This window comes from Abramis brama (genome assembly GCF_963993115.1).
Source record: "Abramis brama genome assembly, chromosome: 9".
NCBI lineage: Eukaryota > Metazoa > Chordata > Actinopteri > Cypriniformes > Leuciscidae > Abramis > Abramis brama.
In genome coordinates, this window is record NC_139971.1 from 27,153,530 (window position 1) to 27,176,128 (window position 22,599).

Sequence of the window (22,599 nt, forward strand, 5' to 3'; positions counted from 1 at the left end):
TGAAATGTGTTGCCATTTCTGTCATTTTATCATCAGCATGCTATCGTGACCTAAAATCTATTGAAAACCATAAGTGGCCAAGGTTTCTAATGTTTTCCGACAAACCATACTCATCAAACAGAGTTATTTATCCCTCCGTCAGTAGATTTATTAATTAGTTTTTTCATTAATTCATCAAAGATTCACAACACATTTGGGGTCAGTAAGATTTTTTTTAATGGCTTCAAAAGAAGTCTCTTATGCTCACCAAGGCTGCATTTATTTGATCAAATAACTGTTTTCTATTTGTATTGATTTTAAAGTGTAATTCATTCCTGTAAAGGCAAAGCTGAATTTTCAGCATCATTACTCCAGTCTTCAGTGTCACATGCTCCTTCAGAAATCATTCTAATATGTCAATTTTCTGCTCAAGAAACATTTCTCTGTTAAAAAAAACTTGTTCTGCTAAAAATTTTGTGGAAACTGACATACATTTTTAGGATTCTTTGATGAAAATAGAAGAACAGAACGTCTAGGTTACTAATGTAACCACCGTTCCCTAAAGGAGGGAATGGAGAAGGTATGTCAGAACTGAACTGACAAATTGGTATTTGCTTGAGAGCCCAATCACCTTCCTTCAAGTGTAAACTAAATGAGCCAATGGACATTGGCGTGTGAGATTTGCATAGAGCACCCCACCCAGCAAACCGGGTATGTATGGAAGCACGCTTGCATCGCACATTCAAGTTTGCCACTGAGGAGCCGAGACTGTGTGTCCCGGCCGTTCAGCAGCGGTACAGCTATTATGGCGACGCGTAACGTCTCTGTTCCCTCCTTCAGGGAACAGGGGTTACATTAGTAACCTAGACGTTCCCTATCAGTCAGTCATGTTCAACATTGCGTCAGAACTGAACTGATGAATTGGGATCCCTACCAAAACGCCACAATTGCAGCCCCTTCCAGCACCCCGCGAAAGCAACCTAATTCCCCCGTATCTGCTGGGGCGGAGAAAGGACAGGACTTACCGCAGAGAGAGTGTTGATCACTGCTGTTCCTTCTGACCCACACAGTGAGACTATTGGATAACACTGAGAAAGCGTTATGGAAAGGGATGCTACGGAGACCACATCCTGTCCGTAGGGAGGTAACGTGGATATTACACATATGGACTGACCATTAAAGGGGACATATCATGCTAAATGCACTTTTTTAGCCCTTAAATGCATTTTGTTGTATATTTGGAGTGTTTAGAAGTACAGAAAAGATGAAATTATTCTCTTCAGGTGCTTCGTTGATATCTTTATATTCTGTTTTGGTCATATTTTTCAACCTGTTCCGATTTTTCTGTTATCTATGACGTTTTTTGAACTATTACATCACAGTATTTGCAGCGGAACTGCCAAATAAGGACATTGACTTCCGGCCCAACACTTCGAGCAATCCGCCATTTTTATTTCTCGCTGCAATTTTGTAGTCCAAGCTAAAGGATGCAGAAGTTATGAGAGGGTAAGTTAAAATGTTCGGTTGTTGGATGTAGTAACCCACACGCTTCATTACACCGTCTAATGTAGATGAACTGCCGCGCTTGTGGCGCATGTTTAACTGAAAGAACGAGCAGAGACCCGGTCGCGCGCGCGCGCACTCTCTCTCGGAGCCAGGCGAAAGTGTAAACAAGACTTCACCGTCTCCAAACTAGACGCTGTCTTGCTCTCTCTCCCTCGCACATATTAATAAAAATAAATCGACACGGTGGTAAAAGGTCGGAAGACCAAAGTTTCATGTGTAAATACAGTAACACACCATTGCGATACATCCATATGAAGACGTTGTTCTACAGGTTCGTCGTCTTCATTTTCATCTCGCTCCTGCTCCGACTCTGGCTCGAACATGTAAGGCTGGCTGGACAAGTCTTCCGTTGTTTACATTTTGTTAATAACGTGTGAATAAAAAGTTTCTGTGCCGCTAGATAATCGTATCTCTGCTATCAAACTACAAAAATGGCCGAACGGGGTGGAGTTGAACCGAGTGTGGGCGGGGTATGAAGTGTCTCAATTGTATTTAAAGAGACCGCACCAAAACGAGTTGCTCTCAGACGCACATCAGAAAAGGGGTAGAAAAGGGGCCTGTGGAGCTATAATAATGAGGAATTCAGACCCAAGCATTGCAGTTCCGCTTTATATAGACTACAAATGTATGATTTATATGTAAAAAGGAACAATTTAAAAGCATGATATGTCTCCTTTAAGGCAGAGCTCCATATGGAAGGTCTCTGAGGAAGATTCAGCCTAGATGAATACCGAGCAGAGATGGAAGGGCGGGCTCTGCCAAGGGAAAGACATGGGCTCGCCGACAGGGAAGCCATACCGTAAAAGAATACACATGTGGGATCACCCGTAGGAGAAATACAACACATGGGCACCTAGTCTAGTATAAGGGCTGTCCTTCTGGGCATACACACAAGTGCTAGACCTAGCGTCGGACGCCTCCGTAGCATCTGACTGCTGAGGGTGCTGGAGGAACTTCATGCAGGGTTTACCAGGTGGGGAACTCATCTGTGGAGCAGATAGCACACGTATCCTGTCCTAGGAGGGGAGTAGCGAGACACCCAGCGGGTCCCCAATGTTACTGGCTACTTGTGGCGAGTACACGGGAGAACACATGCTCTACAGGGAGATTGTAAAACCTTGCAAACGTGTTACGTGTCACCCAGCCCGCAGCTCTAAAAATGTCTGCTAGTGAGGCACCGTGCACCAACAACACTTCAAGAAGGCCACAGGAGGCGACACTTCGAGTGGAATGAGCCCTCACCCCAAGGGGGCACAGCTGGTCTTGGGCCGGATATGCCAAGACTATGGTGTCCACTATCCAGTGGGCCAACCTCTGCTTGGAGACAGCCTTTCCCTTCTGCTGGCCTCCATAACAGACAAAGAGCTGGTCTGAGGTCCTGAACCTCTGTGTTCGGTCCACGTACAGGCGCAAAGCGCGAACAGGACAGAGCAAAGTGAGGGCAGGGTCTGCCTTCTCTGGGAGCAGCACTTGCAGGTTCACCACCTGATCCCTAAAAGGAGTAGTGGGAACCTTGGGCACGTACCTTGGGTCTCAGGATTACGTGAGAGTTGGCCAAGTCTGAATTCTAGGCACGATTCATCAACCGAAAATGCCTGCAGGTCCCCTACCCTCTTAACAGAAGCCAATGCAGTCAGGAGCGCCATCTTAAGAGACAGGATTTTAAGCTCTACTGACTGCAGTGGTTCGAAGGACGCTCTCTGTAAGGCTGCTAAGACTAAGGAGAGGTCCCAAGAGGGTACAAGGTGAGGGCAGGGAGGATTCAGCCTCCTCATGCCCCTCAGGAACCTGATGATCAGGTCATGCTTTCCCACAGTCTTACAAATCTACTGCATCGTGATGTGTGCCAATAGCGGCAACATACACTTTCAGGGTAGAGGGAGACAGCCTTTGCTCTAGCCTTTCTTGCAGGAAGGAAGCACAGCTCTGATCTGGCATTTCCGAGGGTCTTCTTGGTGAGAAGAACACCATTCAACAAACAGGTTCCACTTCAGAACATAGGCACGCCTTTTAGAGGGTGCTCTTGCTGAAGTGATAGTGTCTACCACCGCTGGGGGTAGACCACCTAATTCCTCCGCCACAGGGTGCCCCGAATCTGAGAAAGCAAGTCCTTCCTCAGAGGAATGCGCCAGGGAGGGGCTGTCGCGAGGAGCATTAATTCTGGGAACCAGGTCCGGTTGGGCCAGTATGGTGCAACTAGCAAGACCTGCTCCTTGTCCTCCTTGACTTTGCACAGTGTCTGTGTGAGAAGGCTCACTGGGGGAAATGCATACTTGTGTAGGCCCCGAAGCCAACTGTGTGCCAGCATATCGGTGCTGAGGGTCCAGTCGGTCAGGGAGTAAAACAACCGGCAGTGGGACGTATCCGGAGAGGCAAACAGGTCTACCTGTGCGGCCCTGAAGCATCTCCAAATCAGCTGGACCGTCTGGGGGTGGAGTCACCGTTCTCCTGGGAGCGTGGGCTGTTGTGAGAGCTCACAACATGTGAATGTGAACGGCACGAAGCGTGTAGACCACCCTGATGGTTTATGTACGCAACAGCCGCAGCGTTGTCCGGTCGGACCAGTACATGCTTGCCCTGTAGCAGCGATTTGAAGCGGTGCAGCGCAAGGTGTACTGCTAGCAACTGGAAGCAGTTGATGTGCCACTGCAGTCGAGGTCCTGTCCAGGAGCCTGTTGTTGAGACAACAACATGTCTGGACACTTGTTCTAGGGAAACTCCTGCCTGTAGAAATGTAAGGTCTGACCACGGACTGAAAGTTTGGCGTCAAGTCGGGGTGATTGCCTCTGAAAATGCGTTTCTGCGTCAACATTTTGAACGGGAGCTTGCGAAGGGCCCGATTCAAAACATGCAGGTCCAAGATCAGTCGTAACCCACCGCCTTTCTTGGGTACAATGAAGTATGGGCTGTAAAACCCGGACTTCATATCGGCTGGAGAGTCGGCTCTATCACGTCCTCCGCCTGTAGGACTGTGATCTCTGCACGCAGGACAGAAGCATCCTCGTCCAGCACTGAGGTTAACTGGATGCCCCTGAACCTAGGAGGATGCCGGGTGAACCGAATCGCTTGGCGGAGTCTGATGGTCCGAATGAGCCAGCGAGACGGCCTGGGAAGCAATCCAGGCCTCCAGAGCGGGGTCAGAGTGACTACAGATGTACCTGCAGTGGGGCAGCGAGGTGGAGCACAGGGGGCTGACACGGAAGGCACAGCGTCCCGGAGTGGGGACAGAAATAAAACTCAAAGTATTCTCTGCTCGGCCCTCCTCCGGGGGAAGGAGTGGTGCAGTCACCATCTCCTGAAGAGCTGTTCCCTCCATCACTGGGTCGCCCAGGGGGGCACCCTCAGCGACGAGTAAGCGGGGGGATGCAGCCGGCGGTGGGGTGGAGACAGCAGCGGGCCGCTGGGGCAGGTCCGATCGTGACTGTCAGACGGAGCCATGAAACGACCGCATCCATAAACACACGGGTGGAATGACATCTTTAAAAAGACGCAACGTCACACCCGTGCTTGCTCTTTTAGGGAAAAAAGCTATCTTTAGTGCTGAAGCGCAGAACACTCGTACAGATGATTGCAGAGCAGAATCGACGAATCACTCGGCTCCGAAGCAAAATCTTGAATGTGAAATGCAAACACGCTTCCTTATATACTCACTTCGCAGGACGGTGTGCAGGTTGCAAATCTCGCACACCAATGTCCATTGACTCGTTTAGAACAATTGAAGGTAATTGGGCTCTCAGGTGAGATCTCAATTCGTCAGCTCAGTTCTGACGCAACATTGAACGTGATTGACTGATAGGGAACTGCATTTATTTAAAATAGAATATTTTTTAAATGTCTTTATCACTATCACTTTTGATGAATTTAGTACATCCTTTCAAAATAAAATGATTAATTTAGAACAGTAAAGTATATCCAAACTCACCTATGTCCATCCTTGAGCACCTGATAACCACTAATATAGATTTCCTCTTCATTTGGGAAGAACAGACTCAGACCACGTGGACATGAATACACCGAACCTCTACATGAACGACTGTTATGAACCTGCCAAAGAGAAATAAACTTGCAATGCAGGTATCAAAAGAAAATTGTACATAGGAAACAGACCTGTGTTCTATTGCAGAAATTCTGGTGTAGCTGTAACTTACCCACACCGTATACTGGGGCTCTGTGGAATGGCAGTCTTTGGCCAGGATATATGAACAGGTTCCAGGGAAGTAGTAATACATTCCATCAAAGGTCTCAAAATGATGCTGACCCCACGAACGGCAAATTCCATCCCTATCCTGACCATGGTTGGGAACTGATACAAAAAATACAACATTAAAAACCTATACAAAAAAGTACTGTGGCGGGTCCATAAGACATGATAGTAGATGGTGAAAATACCTTAGAATTATGGGACTGAATGATAACAAAATATGTCCACTAAACTTTTAAATGTTTTTGACAGAAGTCTCTTATGCTCTCCTAGACACATATTTTGATAAAAAATATCGTTTTAATTTAGTAATAATTTTCAGCTTATTTACTCCAGTCTTCAGTGTCAAATGATCCTTCAGAAATCATAATAATATGCTAATTTGATGCTCAAGAAAAATTTCGTATTACTATCAATGTTGAAAATGCTGATTAATATCTTTGTGGAAACCGTAATAATTTTTTTCAGGATTCTTTGATGAATAGAAAGTTCAAAAGAACAGCAATTATTTTAATGTAAAAAACATAAATGTCTTTGCTGTCATTTTTGATTAATTTACTACATCCTCACTCAATAAAAGTACTAATTTATTTATTATTATTTATTTTTTTAATCATACTGACACCAAACATTTGAATGGTAGTTAACATGGTATTTCAAATAATCCATGGCACATGGGGATATGCCCAAAAACCATTATCATCAAGGTAACTCTTGTTACTTTTTTTTGTTAGTGATTATTAAACCATTTAACTCAATATTTGTGCCCTATGTAATCAATTCCCTGTTGGGCATGTAATCAGTATGGCTTATATCAATACAGTATATGCAGGAACCTGTTATTGTCTTGGTCACACCAGCTGTCTGGCTTTTTCAGTGCCTGGTTAATTAAACATACATACAGAAGCTCTTTGTGGCAAGCAATATATTCCCAGCACATCTGTAATCCAATGCTACCAAATGAAGTAAGACATAGTCACATAGATTATCTGGAACCAGTGAGCAATGCCATTTGATTTCTAGTAATTAAATTCAGGGTTCTTTCATCCACATTTAATGGTCAGCACTGGGTGGCAGATGATAATATCAGACCATACGTACCTCACTGTAATTAAATCGAAGCAAGCTTCATTTTGAATTTAATATAACATGTGTGTGTGTGTGTGTGTGTGTGTGTGAGTGTGTGTGTGTGTGTGTGTGTGTGTGTGTGTGTGTAAGTGTGTGTGTTTCTTACTGATTTGACAGCGTTCCCCGAGACCCTGGAATTGAGCACAATCACAGCGTCCTTCCTCCTGGCACCAGCCCCCATTAAGACACCCACAATATTCTACAACACACACAAACACAAAAGGCAAATTTCACTAAGTATTACTAATAAAGCAAATGAAAACTTAAAATTATGGGGCCAAGCACTGAAGTAGCACACCCCCAATGTTTTTGTTCTGACATTTTTTTGATTTTCCTTTGCCTGGGAGTCTAAAGGTCAATTCACACTGAACCAACAGACAACAGACGGCGAACACTTCATCAGGTTTTGGTCGGATCAGTGCGTCACCTCTGTCAGTGTCCGCGTGTTGGTCGCGTCTGTCGGTGCAGTGTGAATCGCCTTAAAGAAACCCATAGAACCATATAGTTGGTTTTAAATAGTTGTCTGGCCAACTTTGGGTTCTTCTGCTCAAATCTTACAGAGCCACCCATCAATCTTTATCAAAGTTGGCTCTAGATGATCTTTTTGTATTAAAGGATAACTTAATAATTTATATTTCTAGCATCCAAGATCAAGTGAGACTGTATACTGTATATTTTTGAGTGATCAATACCTGTTGATGCATCTCTCGCTGTATAATTATGAAGAACTCTTCGAGGGAGAGCTGAATCAGACAGCACTGCACTAAGGGTCTGCAAGAGAGAAAAAAAATGTTATAGAGAATTTGCCAAGTATTTGGGTCTTACGAGCTACTGTGGCAACAATACCATGTCTGGCCACTAAGCCATATTGGTGAACTTGTCTTGACGTTCCCTCACATGGTTTTGCCACTGCAGACATTTGGGAATGGAGCTTTCAGTGTCTGTAGCATTTGTGTAAACTCCACAAAGACAGCTTTGTCAGCACCGAGAGTGTATCTCAGTATTTGTGAGTGTGTGTGTGAGTGTGTGTGTGTGTGTGTGTGTGTGTGTGTGTGTGTGTGTGTGTGTGTGTGTGTGTGAGTGGTTACTCCACTCTGTCCCTTGTCACTTTCTCTTAGGTATACTCACCTCTTCACGGAAGAGATCCCGTTTCTGCCGCAGTGCATTAACCCTCCTTTTAAAAGTAGCACAAAGAGAGCAGTATTAAAAGTGCGGTGACTGTGAGACTAAAGGTTCAGAAACACTTAAGATGCCATACAGACACAGTCACGTTTGTGGACTAAATGATTCTCAAGGAAATGGTTTAATGGTTACACAGCAAAACATTAGACCAAACACTTAACTTCTTATCAGTGGTTACATATATAACTTGACACTGTCTCTCTACTTAAAAGCTCCATGTAATAATGGATGTTTGATAAAGTTCACCAGTTTTTAAAGGTACAATCAAACTGCAATCTATTAACACATTAGTAAAAGTCATGAAAGCGCCAAAACAAGAGGTTTAATACCTATAAAAACACATACCTGGGGAGTTTATTTTCTGAGTTTGATTCCTGGCAAATAAATCCTGTCAAAAGTAAAATTATATCAATGTAAAATCAATCATATTTATAAACTTATCTTATTAACCAAGTTTAGTCTGTAAATAATAATTAGATCAAAAAACGAATATGTTTTTAAATAAACCATTGTAGGTTATAACTAATAGTCTTAGGATACTGAAAACTTTAAGATTTTGTAAATTGTAAGTAAACTGCAAATTTTTCGAAGCTTAAGATTGATTTACATAATACACAATTCAGAGTTTACAGAAATTGTATCAAATAGCCTATAGCAAACTTCCGATTCAAATTTTTACCATGGTAAAACATTTTCTGCCAAAACACATTTAAAAATTATTCTTGGATCTCCTTCAAAAAGTGTAGGAGGTTTTCAGCATCTTTAAATGTATTATGGCTAAAACATTATTACCACGATTTTACTGTTGTAGGATAAATAAATAGAAGGATATTTCAGGAAATTTTAGAAAGGTTACCTATTAATGGGGATGAAGCATGGTTCAGAATTAAAATGATACTTACCTTGAAGCACAAATAGCTTGAAAATGAAAAGTGTACAGAGTGAAAACAGTTTAATGTCCCGCTGTTCGTTCATCTCAGAGCGACGGACGTCCTTCAACGATCATGAAATGACGAGTTTCATTTTAGGAGAATCGATTGAAATTCTCAGTTGGAAAAAGATTCTTAAAGATTAATCAAGTTAAAACCTAGGAGGTACGATTAACAAACTACTGTGATTTGTCCCAGAGTAGTGAAGGATAAACGTCCATCTTCTGTACAGTCAGAGGAGGATGATGTACCTGCGCGCACCTGCGGCATCAGGAGGACGGAGCGCACCTGCGCGCACGAGCACTCATACCTTATATATGGAATGGCATATAGATCAGGTGATAGATAGCCTATTCCAGTTACTGGTGAAGTATGACCATAAGTTTACTTTAACTTCACAATGGTTTGGACAGTTCACAGTTTATTTATTAGATTTTTCATATTTGTATCCTTATAGCCTACTGAGGATATTGTCTTGCTGAATTGAATCGTAATATAGTTACAATTCGTCGGTGTACCCGTCAGATCCTAAAGGAAAGAGCTCGAGCAGCCTGTTGCATTGCGTTTCCTCCTGAGGTGAACGCGACTTCTGTTCGCAAGCGTCTACTGTGCTAACCTCTAATAATCTATTTTTTTGTTATTCAAATTTGGGTAAGAATTAATTAATGATTATCAAGGGGTCGACATTTTAAGATCTTTTCTGTAAGTATAATTTTCGGGGGAAATCTGCTATGTCTCTTTAAGAGTTTATAAACAAAACCTCTTTTAGATAGGCTAGGCCATATGTAAATGTCTAACAAATAAATATAATGACAGCACTATTGTTTTTTTGAACTCGGGTCCCAGTCGAAAGCGTTTAAGTTACTGTTGCTGTGGTTAGCCTACTTATATGTCTTTTTCAATGTGCTGGTCAAATAAAACGAATATTGCACATTTATAGTTTGTACTAAATTGATCAGTTTATTTTTTGGTATTCACCTTCTGCTTATGAACTGATTTAATCCATCATTCCTGATCAATTATATTTTCACTCTATCCCTCTATAGGCTACAAGGCATATAGCCCATTTTTAAAATAATAAATCTATTATTATTATTATTATTATTATAGTTTTATGATCTCATAAGATATTAGGCCTATTTGTACTAAAAGTGTAATTTGTCACACCACAGAACTATTGAAGTGAATTTTACAACAGCATAATTTGATTAAATAGTGATCGTTACAACTAGATCATCATATTACATAATTTAAAGCAAAATCTTGATGTTAATATCTAAAATGTTCATGTCCATGTTAACTGTCAAATGTCCGGTTATAGATCTAAATATAATCAATTTTTTACACTAGATACATTTACCCTCCAAACGAAAACCGAACACGCACCTCAAAGCACTGCTTTGGCGCGCATAGTCCATTCGAATAATGACATCATCGAGGCGCGCCGGCGTCCATTGTTATTTGCGTACAGGGAACAATGGCGATGTCCACAATATTACGATGTGCTTCTGTTAGTTTGACCTCCTCTCTACCTCGACTCTCAAACAGAAATTCTCTGGCTCCAGCTAGACTACTGGCAAGGACATGCTATAAAAGGTTCCTGAACACAACCGCTCCATTTTGCGCAGGTAACGTTATCCACACTTGTGAAAGTTTACAAGCGCCACGCGTGAAAGTTTGTGATCACATTGATATTGACAAGTGATATTGAGTACCTTCAAATGCCAGATACGCTAGAGTCTGTCTGTCTGTCTATCTATCTATCTGTAATAGGCACTGATCTTGCAATCATTTAAATTGCTTCACTACGGCAGCGATCAACCCATTTATAATTTAATTGCCTTGCATTACAGTTTAATGCATCTTTATGTACATTTATAAATCTTGACTGTTTACGCTGTTACCTGATTCGTCTGAGACCCAAACAAATCTGTTTTCTCTGTGTTATGCAGCACTAAAGTTCACAGACAAACACGAGTGGGTTCGCGTGGACAGTGGTGTGGCAACAGTGGGCATAAGTAATTTTGCTCAGGTTAGGCGAGTTATTAATGCTTCATTTATATATAGAAAGAGGTATATAAACTATATAGGCTGTATTTTCATGTTTATAATTCACTGTTCCCAGGAGGCTCTGGGGGACGTTGTCTACTGTGGGCTCCCTGAAGTTGGTGCAAATTTATCACAGTCAGGTAAAACTATATTTATGTAAGCATAAGAGAGTACATTCTCAGTTTGTGAATTATATCAATATCAACTGTGAATGTTCTGATAATCTGTATTGTAGATGAATTCGGTACTCTAGAGAGTGTTAAAGCAGCGAGTGAGTTGTACTCTCCTCTAACGGGGGAAGTGACGGATGTCAATGATGCCCTGGCGGACAACCCTGGACTGGTCAACAAGTCTTGCTATAAAGATGGTGAGACATTCCCCCAAACTTGTTTTGACGCAAACCAGCCTGAAATCTTTTAACTACTTGTGACAAGGTTTAAAGAATATCTCACTCATTAAGTGTGTATTTTGTTCGCAGGCTGGCTGATGAAGATGACCGTATCTGTTCCTGAGGAATTAAATGGACTGATGGATGAAGCTGCTTATGAGAGATACATCAAATCTATAGAGGACTAGATCGTTCTGCTGGCATGTTGCATATGGGGGAGAATTTAAAAAGAATCAATTAAGGAATGTTTATTTCTTCATTAAATGCATTTTGTTTGTAGATGATTTAGTTGAGATATTCTTCTAAACTATATATTCTCCCTTCAACCCACACCCAACCAATGGACATGGTCACAACATTATGCACTTCGCTTGGAAAACAACAAGCAGACCTGGTTTGATTGAGCCCGTTACTTTGTGCGTTTTCTAGCCACGGAGATTTGAAGATCAAATATCCACAGCTTATGTAACAGTTTCATCTCTTTTGTAGATGTCACACTGTTCCTGTGAAAGTTTGTCATTGCTTGGAATAAGCTACAAATAAAATGTGGGAGTATGAATAACACTTAAAAGTCCAATTTGAGGACAGTTATGAAATCTGTTGGTTTTGAGGACTCACAATTGAGTGAAGTGATTAACATCATTAAACAACTATTTAAAACTCTTACCGGATTTAAATGGTTTTATTGCATTAGAAATGTTGCTTTTGGTGTCAAATGTGCTTCTCAGATCTAATGTATGAAATATAGAACCCAATGTACATTTAAAGAAAAAAATAAGTCATAAATATGTTAAATATAGTACAGTTTTCAGCACCATGATGGATGTGCTAACAAGCTAAGAAATTAGCTTGTTGCATTTATAGTGAACATGCAAACAAAATGCACAATATTTACTTCCTAATATAGTTGCTTGCAAGTTAAAATAATGTCAAAGGTATCTGTTGTTCTGAATTTTAAATATCAGATCCCTCCTTCAATGCAATAAATGAACAGGACCTTTTATTTTTTGCAACCACCAGGTGAAAACCTTAAATCGGACAGCTTAGAAAAGTAATGGTTTGCAATATAAACTCATGAGAAATAATGATAGCACATCTAATTACAAAATAGATTATAAATTATCGGAACAATTTTGTTACTCAGTTACAAAGCAAAACCTGGCATCACACTTTCATACCAGACTTTCATTCTGAACACAAGCTCAGGCAGAAACAGGAGCCTCATTGCTAGGCGTGACTAATAAAAACAGTATGTGTAAAAACTGGCTCAAAATATGTTTGATATCCTCTGACTGGATGAAATCATAATCTGAAGCTAAAAAAAAATCTGTGAATTTGTGCCCATCTTGCACTGCGTGAATATGTGTGAAATCTTTCAACTCCTGAAAATCTGAAGACTGGCTGCCTTTCACTGACTAGAATCGTCTGATCCAGACTGCAAATCGTGATCAAAAAAAATTATGCACAAGTCATTTAGTGTTTTCCAGCCTTAAAACATGTCATTCTGTTATTTGTGGGGAATAGCGACACCCCCAGGCACTTTGCTGTAAGGGTCTCTGGTTGGGGTACGCCTGGCCCGGCCACGTGAGGCTGTGGGCTGAGGTAGACCCTCCAGAAGACAACAGTCCCTCTCTAACCTCTCTCTACGCTGTGCAGTCTCACACATCACGCTGGCTGTGAAGTCTCGTTCGTTGAGGAAGGTAATGGTTTCATCCCGTTTGCGACTGACGTAGCCCTTTAGCACAGCGTTGTATGGGTTGTCCTGCCTGTCTGGATCCTCCGAATGGTGTTTAAACTCCATGCGGGTGATGACTGGGAGGAGGAACCCATTTCCTTCATGCCTCACAACATCCCCCATACTGCCCAGAGCTTCCTGTACCAGCCTGGCAGGCAGAGGCACCAGATCACAGCCTGATCGCTGGTCTATAAACTGTCTGAAACGCCTCCGCACTGATGCAACATCCTGTAGAGACTGTGCACGTCGCTCCTCAAGGTCAGTAACAACCCGCTCTGGGTAGTTACCCCCTAAAACCACACCTGTGAACAGAAAGCAAACCTTTGTAATGTGACATCTTTCAGAGTGAAACAGAATAACAATATATATCACAATATAGTAATTCTTTGCTGGAAATAAGGTTATGATGCCAACATTTCAAATGATTTTAGATTACATTAAAGCGTCAAAATCTAAATTTCCCCCAAATATTTATGTTCACTTTAGACTCAATACTCAAGACTGGTATTTAGACATTATGCACATAGCATCATGGGAACAGGTTAGTGCTGGTGGACCAGCTACACCAACTCAGTTTTGCTTGAGAACGGCTGGTCCACCAGCTAGACTAGTACTATATCTGACCAGTACTATATGAATTCCAACATGGAATTTATGCTGGATTTTTTTTTAGCAGGGGTGTTTATGTAAATACACACCAAGATTGGCATTTAGACATAAGTATTTGAAGCTCAATAAACCGCAAAAATGAACGCAATTCAATATTTACATGCTGTCGGACAGGCGGCTTTCTGTTTAGTTCTCTGTCACGTCTTATTGCACTTAAGTGGTTTAAAATTGTTCTAATGTCTCTGGTGTCTCTAATGTCTTTTTTTTTTTTTTTTTTTTTAGGGGATTTTATGGTACTAAATTATATTTATGTAGTAGTTATAAATAATTTTTTCACTTTTTGAGCAGATCTGAAAATGTAAATTTCCGACTTAAATTGTCATACATTTTGAATTATTTAGAGCACAGACCTCTTTAAGTTTTTTAAGTTTGATCTCTTTTCAAAGACGACATTTGGCAAATTATTGCTGAAGTGAAAAAAATTATAAAAAAGTGAAAACTTACTTTAAAAAATACTTTAAAGAGGTATTTTCCGTTTATTGTTATGAAAAATGCACAAAAATACTAAATTTTTTAATGAAATACATATTTTCAAAAACACATTTTACTCTAAAACCGCAAGAAAATGAAAGCCATAAATTTAAACAAGTTATGTTCCAAATTTGAGCTTGATATCTCAAAAAATAAGCTTTCAGTAAGTTCCAAAAGTTTTCACTAGATGAAATTAGTCTTCCATTCATTTCCAATGCAGTCATTTTAAAATAAAGCATTATAAAATGCCCATTTTATATGTGATATTAATAGTATATCTCATTTAATCTGTCTCAGTTTGAGATAACCGTGAGCAGATTAGCATAACACACCTGCCCTACGCAGCATTGACGCTGGACACTTCCAGGGCTTATGGATGAGGTCATCAGGGAGGGCCTTCAGCTCAGGACACCACTGCCGCACATAGGTGCCATAGGGGTCACAGGTCAGTGCTGCATCAACAGGGTGCATGACGAAGTTCCAGTGATCCAGTCCACACATTCCTCCATTCTGCCACATCATGGCATCTATGGCAACATCAGCATCTAGCAGTGTGTCCTATAAAATTAATAAAAAGTGTTGAGATGCTGTGTTCAATGGTCCATTACAGGTCATTTCTCAAAGTGTTGCACATTTTCTATCAATAAACCAGAAACTCAACGAGTGAATGCTAAACTCGCCAGCACAATGGTACTGTGATGCAGGTGGTTGCCAGGGTGTTGCTATCTGGTTTCTAGGGTACTTTGGCTGGTTGCTAGTATGTTGCTAGGTGCAGTGGTGTAAAGTACTGGAGTAAATGTAATTAGTTACTGTACTTTGGTATGTTTTTGGCTACATTGTAGTTTGACTGAGTATCAAAAATATTAGAAAATTGTACTCTCTACTTGACTACATTTTTGAATAAGTATACGTACGCTTTACTCCAATACATTTGTGACGAGTAAGTTGACGGCTGTATCCGAAATCGCATACTTTCCTACTATATAGTAGGCGAAAAACAGTATGTGATAAAAGAGGTATGTCCAAATTCACAGTACTCATAAATGAGTAGGCAAAAAGTACAGAGATGACCTGGGATTCTGAAGCGTGCATACGATGGAAACGTTACTATCCCATGAGGCCACAGGAGAGGATTTGTTAATGGCAGGGATAGGTCATGTGATAAGGGCAACATGGCGAATGTAGTTTGTCCAGATTAAATTTATACTATACACACTATACCATACCCAAAAATGAAAATTCTGTCAGTAATTACTCGCCCTCATGTTGTTTCAACCCCGAAAGACTTTCGTTCATCTTCGGAACACACATTAAGATATTTTTGATGAAATCTGTGAGCTGTCTCACTCCTTCATAGGCTGCCAGGTAATCGATATGCCATCCCAGAAAAGTTAGTAAAGACATCGTTAAAATAGTCAAAGTGACTACAGTGGCTCAACCTTAAGTTTATGCAACCTTAAGCAGCCTATATGAAGAAGTGAGACAGCTCACAGATTTCATCAAAAATATCTTAATTTGTGTTCCGAAGATGAACGAAAGTCTTACGGGGTTGAAACAACATGAGGGTGAGTAATTACTGACATAATTTTCTTTTTTGGGTGAACTAACCCTTTAATACTTATAGTTAGGGGTATTACATTAGCTGTAGCATAATATTATATAGTCAGCTCAAAATCAAAAGAATTATGAGAATAAATTTGGTGTCTTCTGTATGTGTCACCTGAAACCAGCGGTATCCTTCTTGCCAGGGAAAATGCAAATAAGCAATGAGGAAGGAGGCCACCACATGTCTCATGTAGTTGTTCATCCAGCCAGTTTGCCACAGCTGTCTCATTGCTGCATCTACCAGCGGGTACCCTGTGAATCCACGCTGCCAGGCCTTTAGATGGGCACGGTCTGAACTCCAGCGCAAAACCTGCATTGGGTCAAACGTTTTGAGTATACTAAATGTAATCATGATGATAATCGCATTACTAGACACACAAATTCTGATGATTGTCAATGCAAAAGTCACCACCAAGATTCTAGGATGTTTCCGGTGGTTGTACCTAAAACGTACATACTGGTATCAAAAGTGTACATATTAGTAGCCTACCTGAATGGTACATATTAGAACCTTTTTAAAGGGTACCATTTTTTCTGAGAGTGCATTAATAAAATCTGAATGATATCAATCCACAATCTGACTTGTGATGCAGCCTGGAATCATAATAACACCATGTTCATTCATTGGGCCTACAGTCTCCCAAGGTTTTTTTCTCCATTTCTCCATCTGATGGAGTTTGGGTTCCTTGATACTGTCCGCTCTGGCACTGGGGACACTTAATATTTAGTAGTAGTATTATTCAGTTGACTGCACTAACAGTATTGGATGAAAACAAAACTTGAACTGAATTTAGCTGGATGATAACATCACTGTTTTCAGCTGTTTTATAGCTTAATTGAACTCATTTCTTAATTGATGAAGTTTATGCAGTTTTTAAACTGAACTGAATCAACACTGAACTGACTTCAGCTGAATAATGGCACTATTGCCTTAGAGCTGCTTTACAGCAGAATTGAATTCTGTTTGCATCATTGATCTTTATTTTCCTGTTCATCACTGAAAAACTGCTTTGAAACAATCTAGTATAAAGTGCTATATAAATATCTCCTCAAGTCACATGATTGATTTGACACCAAAATCCCATCCTAACTGCAATGATACTGGCTAGACATGATTTTGCTCTTTCCACACAAGCACAAGCATTGAGTGGGAATAATAAATGGGAATCTTGCCTTATACGGTGGCCTGATGGACTCCCAGGGCAGGTCTGGGAAAAGGCACAGCTGCCAGTACGCCAGGTCCCTCCAGGCCAGTTTGCGCTGGAATTTGGGAGATCTGCAGCGAGCTCCACGGGCGTCCCATAATAGGTGGCGTGCACTCAGCTGCCCAAAGTGCAGATATGGAGATATAGAGCTGGTGTTTGGGGCATCCGCTCGACTTGACTCCTTTTCATAACGGTACACACCTACAATGAATCCAATTGATGAGTGCAAAATAATGGATGGGCTTGTAATACAACTACATTAAAACATGCACCTTGGAAATGTGTCTTACCATCTCGCAGGAAGGCCTCAAGATGGGCCTGAGCTCCTTTTTCACTGAAGTCCCATGATTTCCGAATGTTCACGGCCCAGTCAATCTGTCAGTACCATATAATAACAGCAATTAGATCTTAGGGGCTGTTCACACAGGACATGTTTTTGCATTCCACTGCATTACTTTTGCATTGTGTGTAAACATGCTAGATGGTAGTCTTTGACAGTTGCGATCATGACTTGCATCATTTGCATGGCATTCCAAAAAACACAACACTCAGGTTAAAATAAGTTAAACTTTTAAAAATGTGCCTCAAGACCTTGTGATTTCCATTTTACTGGTTGCATCTTGTGTTTTTCAACGTGTGAATGGCCTCTTAAGTTACATGAAGAGAGATCTTTCTGATGCATATATAACTAATATAAAACAGGTAAGAAGATGGCTGGCCGCACACTGGATTCAGTACAGACTACAGAAGTCGATCAAAACATTTTTTTATTTTATGAATTGCATCATGCAAAAAGTGCAAAGTGAACTAAAAACAAATGAACAGGAGCAAACGTTTCAGCACATTGCTATCTTCAGTGCTTCGAACAATTGTTTTTATATAACAATAAAACAAATTCATCATAGTATAATTCAAAAGGATTTTTTTTTATTAAAAGTCAAATGTGATACACATTTCAACATCAATATTATTTTTTATTCTAAAACATGAACCCCCAGTTTCACAGACAAGTCTTAAGACTAGTCCCAGACTAAAATGCATGTTTGAGCTGTTTTAACTGAAAGCAACTTGCACTGTCATATCTTAAAATATATCAGTGTCATTGTTTTGTCTCAAGATGCTCAGCAGTAACGTTTATTTCTAAGGCACGTTTATAAAAGCTACTTATACTGTATGTCGAAACTGAACTAAGCTAATCCTTAGTTTAGGATTAAGCAGTGTTTGTTAGTGGTTGTTTGAATATTTCACCTCTGTGCCATCTTTCCTGCGCGGCATGCGTGCAAGCTCCAGATCAACAAGCGGGCATCCCTGCGGCCATGTTGAGGGAGCAGGCAGGGCACCGGGGGCATCCAGTGGAGCTCCCAGTCCACTGCCAGGGTTCTGCTGGCAGCAGTTCATAAAGTGAGAGACAGAGCCGATACCTGCAAATAAATGTAGAATATCTTAAGACTAGCACTTTATTTTGGTGGTGTACTAGCACCCCCATCAAGGTGTAGTAAGCTTAAAAATGCTGCCTTTGGAGGATGCATCAAGGCACATCCGAATCCAATGTTAGTTTTACTTCCTGTCTAATTAATTTGGACTGTTTAAGCCTTTTAAATGATGTCATTTATGATGATATTGATGATATTATCTCTAAAATATGGGGGGAAAGGCAAAAAAAAAAAAAAGAGCACCAAGCATCCTGCTTGTAGGATACTGACAGTTAACAGGTTAAACAACATTTCAGACATCTTGTAATACAAAACAATTTTCTTAATTAACTCAACAAGGGACAATATGGTGAGCTGCTGCACCGCATTACCCACCTCGTAGTCCAACGCCCCGTGTGGTGACAGCATAGGGGTCTCTAAGGCAGTAGGAATGGTAGATGTGGCAATTAACACCTTGTTTCTCCAGTGCCTCCCACACTCCGTCATCTCTTTCCTTTAACCACGGCTCATACAGGGCCGTTGCCGCAACCGATGCTGCCCCCGTCTCAGTGATCAAGCCCTCCAGTGCTGTCAAAGATGAGGGCTCTGCCTTCAGGGTCACCAAGTGGCTTCCAAGCTGCTCTAGAGAGAGGTTCAGACTCACTAGTGCCTGATGCAGCCAGTATTTACAGGCCCCGCCGGATGCCACAGTAACCCCTGGACCCTCCTCCTCCACTGCATTCCACGAAAAGACTGGTATGACTGGTGCACCAAGCTCCAGGCAGCCAATCAGAGCAGGGTTATCCCACATGCGGAGGTCCCTTCTGAACCACAGCAGAACAGGTCGCGGTCCCGATGGGTTCTTCAACAGAAGTTCCTTCTTACGCAGACGCCTTTGTGACCTCTTTGACTTTGTGACTTTGAGATCATAATTGTCTTTATTTATGTTTTTAATGGCACATGTGGTTTTATGTACTTCAGTATCTAGTGTCCATTTTGTAATAGGCTGGTTCTCTGGTTCTACGGCTGCATTGACTTTTGGCTGATCACCACCTGAAGTTACTGTAGTCATGTCAGCATAGCTTTTGTAACAGGGAGGCATTTTAGGCTGATGGTCTGAATTCTGCTGCCTAAAATCTGTTTTGATGTGTTTGGTTTCATTAAGAGACAGTGTTAAGGCCAACTCTAATTCATCTGCTTCATCCTGAAAAAAAAAAGATGAAAACAAAAAAACATTAAAAAAAGGTATTCAACATTAGCCTATATAAACAACATCTAACTCTTATTATGCAACAAATATGTTAATCTGTATTGAAAACCCCTGAAATGCATTTATGAAATAAGTCTCTTTCTCACCAATGCTACATTTATTTGATCAAAAATACAGCAAAAATATTAATATTGTGAAAATAACACTTATCTTTGCTAATATATTTTAAATTGTAATTCATTAATTTGATAGCAAAGCTGAATTTTCAGCATGATTAGGCTACTCCAGTCTTCAGTGTCACATGATCCTTCAGAAATCATCCTAATATGCTGATTTACTGTTCAAGAAACATTTCTTGTTATTATCAATGTTGAAAACAGTTTTGTGCTGCTTTATAGTTTTGTGGAAACTTTTTTCCTCAGGATTTTTATTCATAGAAAGTTATTATTAGAACGTTTTTAAAAAAAAACGTATAAAAAATATGAATAGACAGTTAAAAAGAACAGCATTTATTTGAAATAGAAAGCTTTTGTAACAATGAAAAGTCTTTACTGTCACTTTTGATCAATTTCATAGGCAACATTTTATAATGATTAATTATAAAATAAATCATTTCTTTAAAAAGGACACTCCTGTCACTACCTTACGCCATGTCATCAACCCAGATCTATGCTTTATTTAGGTATTTGACTGGTCTCTGCGACAATGTTGTATACATTTTTATTGTATATTATTAAATAAATTTGACAGACAGACAGACAGACATGCATAGGCTACATACACACTACCTTAGAGAAGTACTCCAGAAAGATTGCAGTCAGCTGACTGTGTAGATGTTCATGTCCGGATGAAAGGGGTTCGATCACGTCCAGAAAGTGTGTTCGGGTGTCTGTGTCCCCCAGCAGAGACAAACACAGACCGAAAAACCCGTCCGGATCCTCACGACCCAACATCAACTCTCTCAGGAGTTCACGGACCTGAGACACGGACTTCATATCTTTGCCTACAGACATTCTCTTTGACCAAATCCAACGTCACTTTTCAACACAGTAAATATATAATAGCCTAATATATCAAAATCATTTGCAACAGTTTGCGTCATAAAGAGACAACCCTGATAGGTAGCCTAAAATGTATCCGTAAGTCTCGTTACAAAACGAACGAATGAATGACGAGTTGACAGGTTACAAAAGAAGCCGCTGCTGGGGTTTCATAACTGCAATCGGCTGTACAAAAAACCCCCACGGGTTTTACTTCTGTTTAAATAACATGCATATGTTTCATTATCGATACATCTGAAATGTATAATGTATATGTATAATCTTGGATTCATTACTTACATGAAATACATGTACTTTACTTTTGTATCTGAATCATGTTGAGTGACTATGTAACAGCTTCTCCAGCACAGTCTCCAGTGCCAGTGTGGAGAGGCGGTGCTAAATGAGCTGTCTGACCAATCACGGTCGAGCATAGTGCAGAGGCTCTTCCCCCTCAGTGAGGCACGTGTTAACCCAAACACACGAGAGCCAATTAACCTGCAATTAATCAGGAGCATTTAGGCAGAGAAACGAGACGCTTGCTCTATGAACGCAATACGTTAAAAAAAAAGTGTCACATTGAGATCAGATGACATTATTCTACTCACCCTTCAACCATCGAACATTAAAAGGAAATTTAAAAGTGTAAAAGCATCAAAAAGGTACTTTCAACAGATGAAATAACTCCAAAAGCGCGAGTCTTTGGTTAAATATCACTGTAGTAATATTATGTGTATTATGTATGTAGGAGCCATTTTAATGCAATTATATATTTATCCATTGGGGGCGCTCTGACACTGGCATATTAGGAGCACATGGATAATTAGCAGGTAATTAGACAGCCAGGTGTATTGGTAGTGGGGAGAGGCACACAGTTTTTTGACCGTGTTAAGCCATGTACTACGTGGAATATCATGCTGACCGTGTTTATAAGATTGTGTTGGATTGAGTTTAATGGTGCTTAACCATGCTTCACTGATAGAGAGTGATGTTCAAGGACATGGAATATGGACAATGTTCGTGCGCTGTATTTGCAAGGTATGGACTTTGAACAACAAAGAATGAGACACTACAAGAAGCTACCCTTACGAAAAAGAAGTGTACTTCAAGTTAATTTTATGAAGTATACTTAAGTAATGTTCAAGTATATTTTTAAGTATACATTATGTAGTAAGTATACTAATGTCAATATGTACTAGTACATATGTGATATGTAAGTGTACTATTTTAATACCGCTTGGGACTAAATTGGCCCACTTTTAGTATATAAAAGTATATGTTTAAGTGTACTATAAGTGTAACAGTAGTAAACTTTACGTTTCTCATTTGTACTGCAAGTGAACTTATGGGTATACTAGTAGTTTACTATTTTAATACTTGTAGCAACTTTGAAGTATACTCATTAAACTACTAGTTTAGTAGTTTTATACTACAAGTTTTCTTTAAGTGAACTTAACATCATAGTTTACCATTTATATATTATTTTTGCACTTTTAGTGTAGGCTACTCTCAGTAAACTACTAGTTTAGTAGTTTTATACTACAAGTTTTCTTTAAGTGAACTTAACATTATAGTTTACTATTTATATATATTTTTTGCATTTGCAGTAGGCCTATACTACTGTTCAAATGTTATTTTTTATACTTGAAAAATACCTTTAACTGTACTTTAATTTTAAAAACATTTTATTAGCTTCATGCATCCTTTTTTATCAACACTTGAATGTTGGTTAGTTTCATAAATAAAGGCAACATTTTAAACAAAAAAGATGAGAAAATCTCATTTTTGTCAAAGACTACACCTTGATCAGATTCAGAACGATGATCAAAA

General features: G+C 40.2%; 3 protein-coding genes across 3 annotated transcripts in view; 1 reads left to right on the forward strand and 2 right to left on the reverse strand.

The window, feature by feature from the left end:
• The window catches only part of otogl (otogelin-like), a gene marked incomplete at its 5' end in the record, with an annotated part of 51,823 nt that extends 42,568 nt beyond the window's left edge, over positions 1-9,255 (reverse strand). The window contains 7 exons of the mRNA XM_084124231.1: positions 5,468-5,589; positions 5,694-5,848; positions 6,981-7,073; positions 7,567-7,645; positions 8,003-8,048; positions 8,402-8,444; positions 9,237-9,255. Of these exons, the coding sequence (XP_083980357.1) occupies positions 5,468-5,589; positions 5,694-5,848; positions 6,981-7,073; positions 7,567-7,645; positions 8,003-8,048; positions 8,402-8,444; positions 9,237-9,255 (557 nt within the window). The remainder of the gene's footprint in view (positions 1-5,467; positions 5,590-5,693; positions 5,849-6,980; positions 7,074-7,566; positions 7,646-8,002; positions 8,049-8,401; positions 8,445-9,236) is intronic.
• Positions 9,256-10,436: 1,181 nt separating this feature from the next.
• gcsha (glycine cleavage system protein H (aminomethyl carrier), a) lies at positions 10,437-12,086 on the forward strand. Its single transcript, XM_084124063.1, has 5 exons — positions 10,437-10,613; positions 10,938-11,017; positions 11,111-11,174; positions 11,270-11,401; positions 11,513-12,086. Exons 1-5 carry the CDS (start codon positions 10,463-10,465, stop codon positions 11,608-11,610), a joined length of 525 nt encoding a protein of 174 aa, XP_083980189.1. The 5' UTR covers positions 10,437-10,462; the 3' UTR covers positions 11,611-12,086.
• LOC311089393 (deoxyribodipyrimidine photo-lyase) lies at positions 12,083-21,113 on the reverse strand. The gene is made up of 8 exons (XM_084124062.1): positions 20,518-21,113; positions 18,916-19,723; positions 18,356-18,528; positions 17,398-17,482; positions 17,076-17,308; positions 16,018-16,212; positions 14,630-14,855; positions 12,083-13,459 (listed from the first exon to the last, which is right to left on the reverse strand). Exons 1-8 carry the CDS (start codon positions 20,740-20,742, stop codon positions 12,930-12,932), a joined length of 2,475 nt encoding a protein of 824 aa, XP_083980188.1. The 5' UTR covers positions 20,743-21,113; the 3' UTR covers positions 12,083-12,929.
• Positions 21,114-22,599: the final 1,486 nt, after the last annotated feature.

Excerpts from the sequence above, each read along its gene's own strand:
- gcsha (XM_084124063.1), top strand. The coding sequence starts at position 10,463 with ATGGCGATGTCCACAATATTACGATGTGCTTCTGTTAGTTTGACCTCC. Across the intron at positions 10,614-10,937 it reads AACCGCTCCATTTTGCGCAG|CACTAAAGTTCACAGACAAA; the intron begins GTAACGTTATCC and ends TGTGTTATGCAG. Across the intron at positions 11,402-11,512 it reads CAAGTCTTGCTATAAAGATG|GCTGGCTGATGAAGATGACC; the intron begins GTGAGACATTCC and ends TTTTGTTCGCAG.
- LOC311089393 (XM_084124062.1), bottom strand. The coding sequence starts at position 20,742 with ATGTCTGTAGGCAAAGATATGAAGTCCGTGTCTCAGGTCCGTGAACTC. Across the intron at positions 19,724-20,517 it reads TTCTGGAGTACTTCTCTAAG|GATGAAGCAGATGAATTAGA; the intron begins GTAGTGTGTATG and ends TTTTTTTTTCAG. Across the intron at positions 13,460-14,629 it reads GTCAATGCTGCGTAGGGCAG|GTGTGGTTTTAGGGGGTAAC; the intron begins GTGTGTTATGCT and ends TTCTGTTCACAG.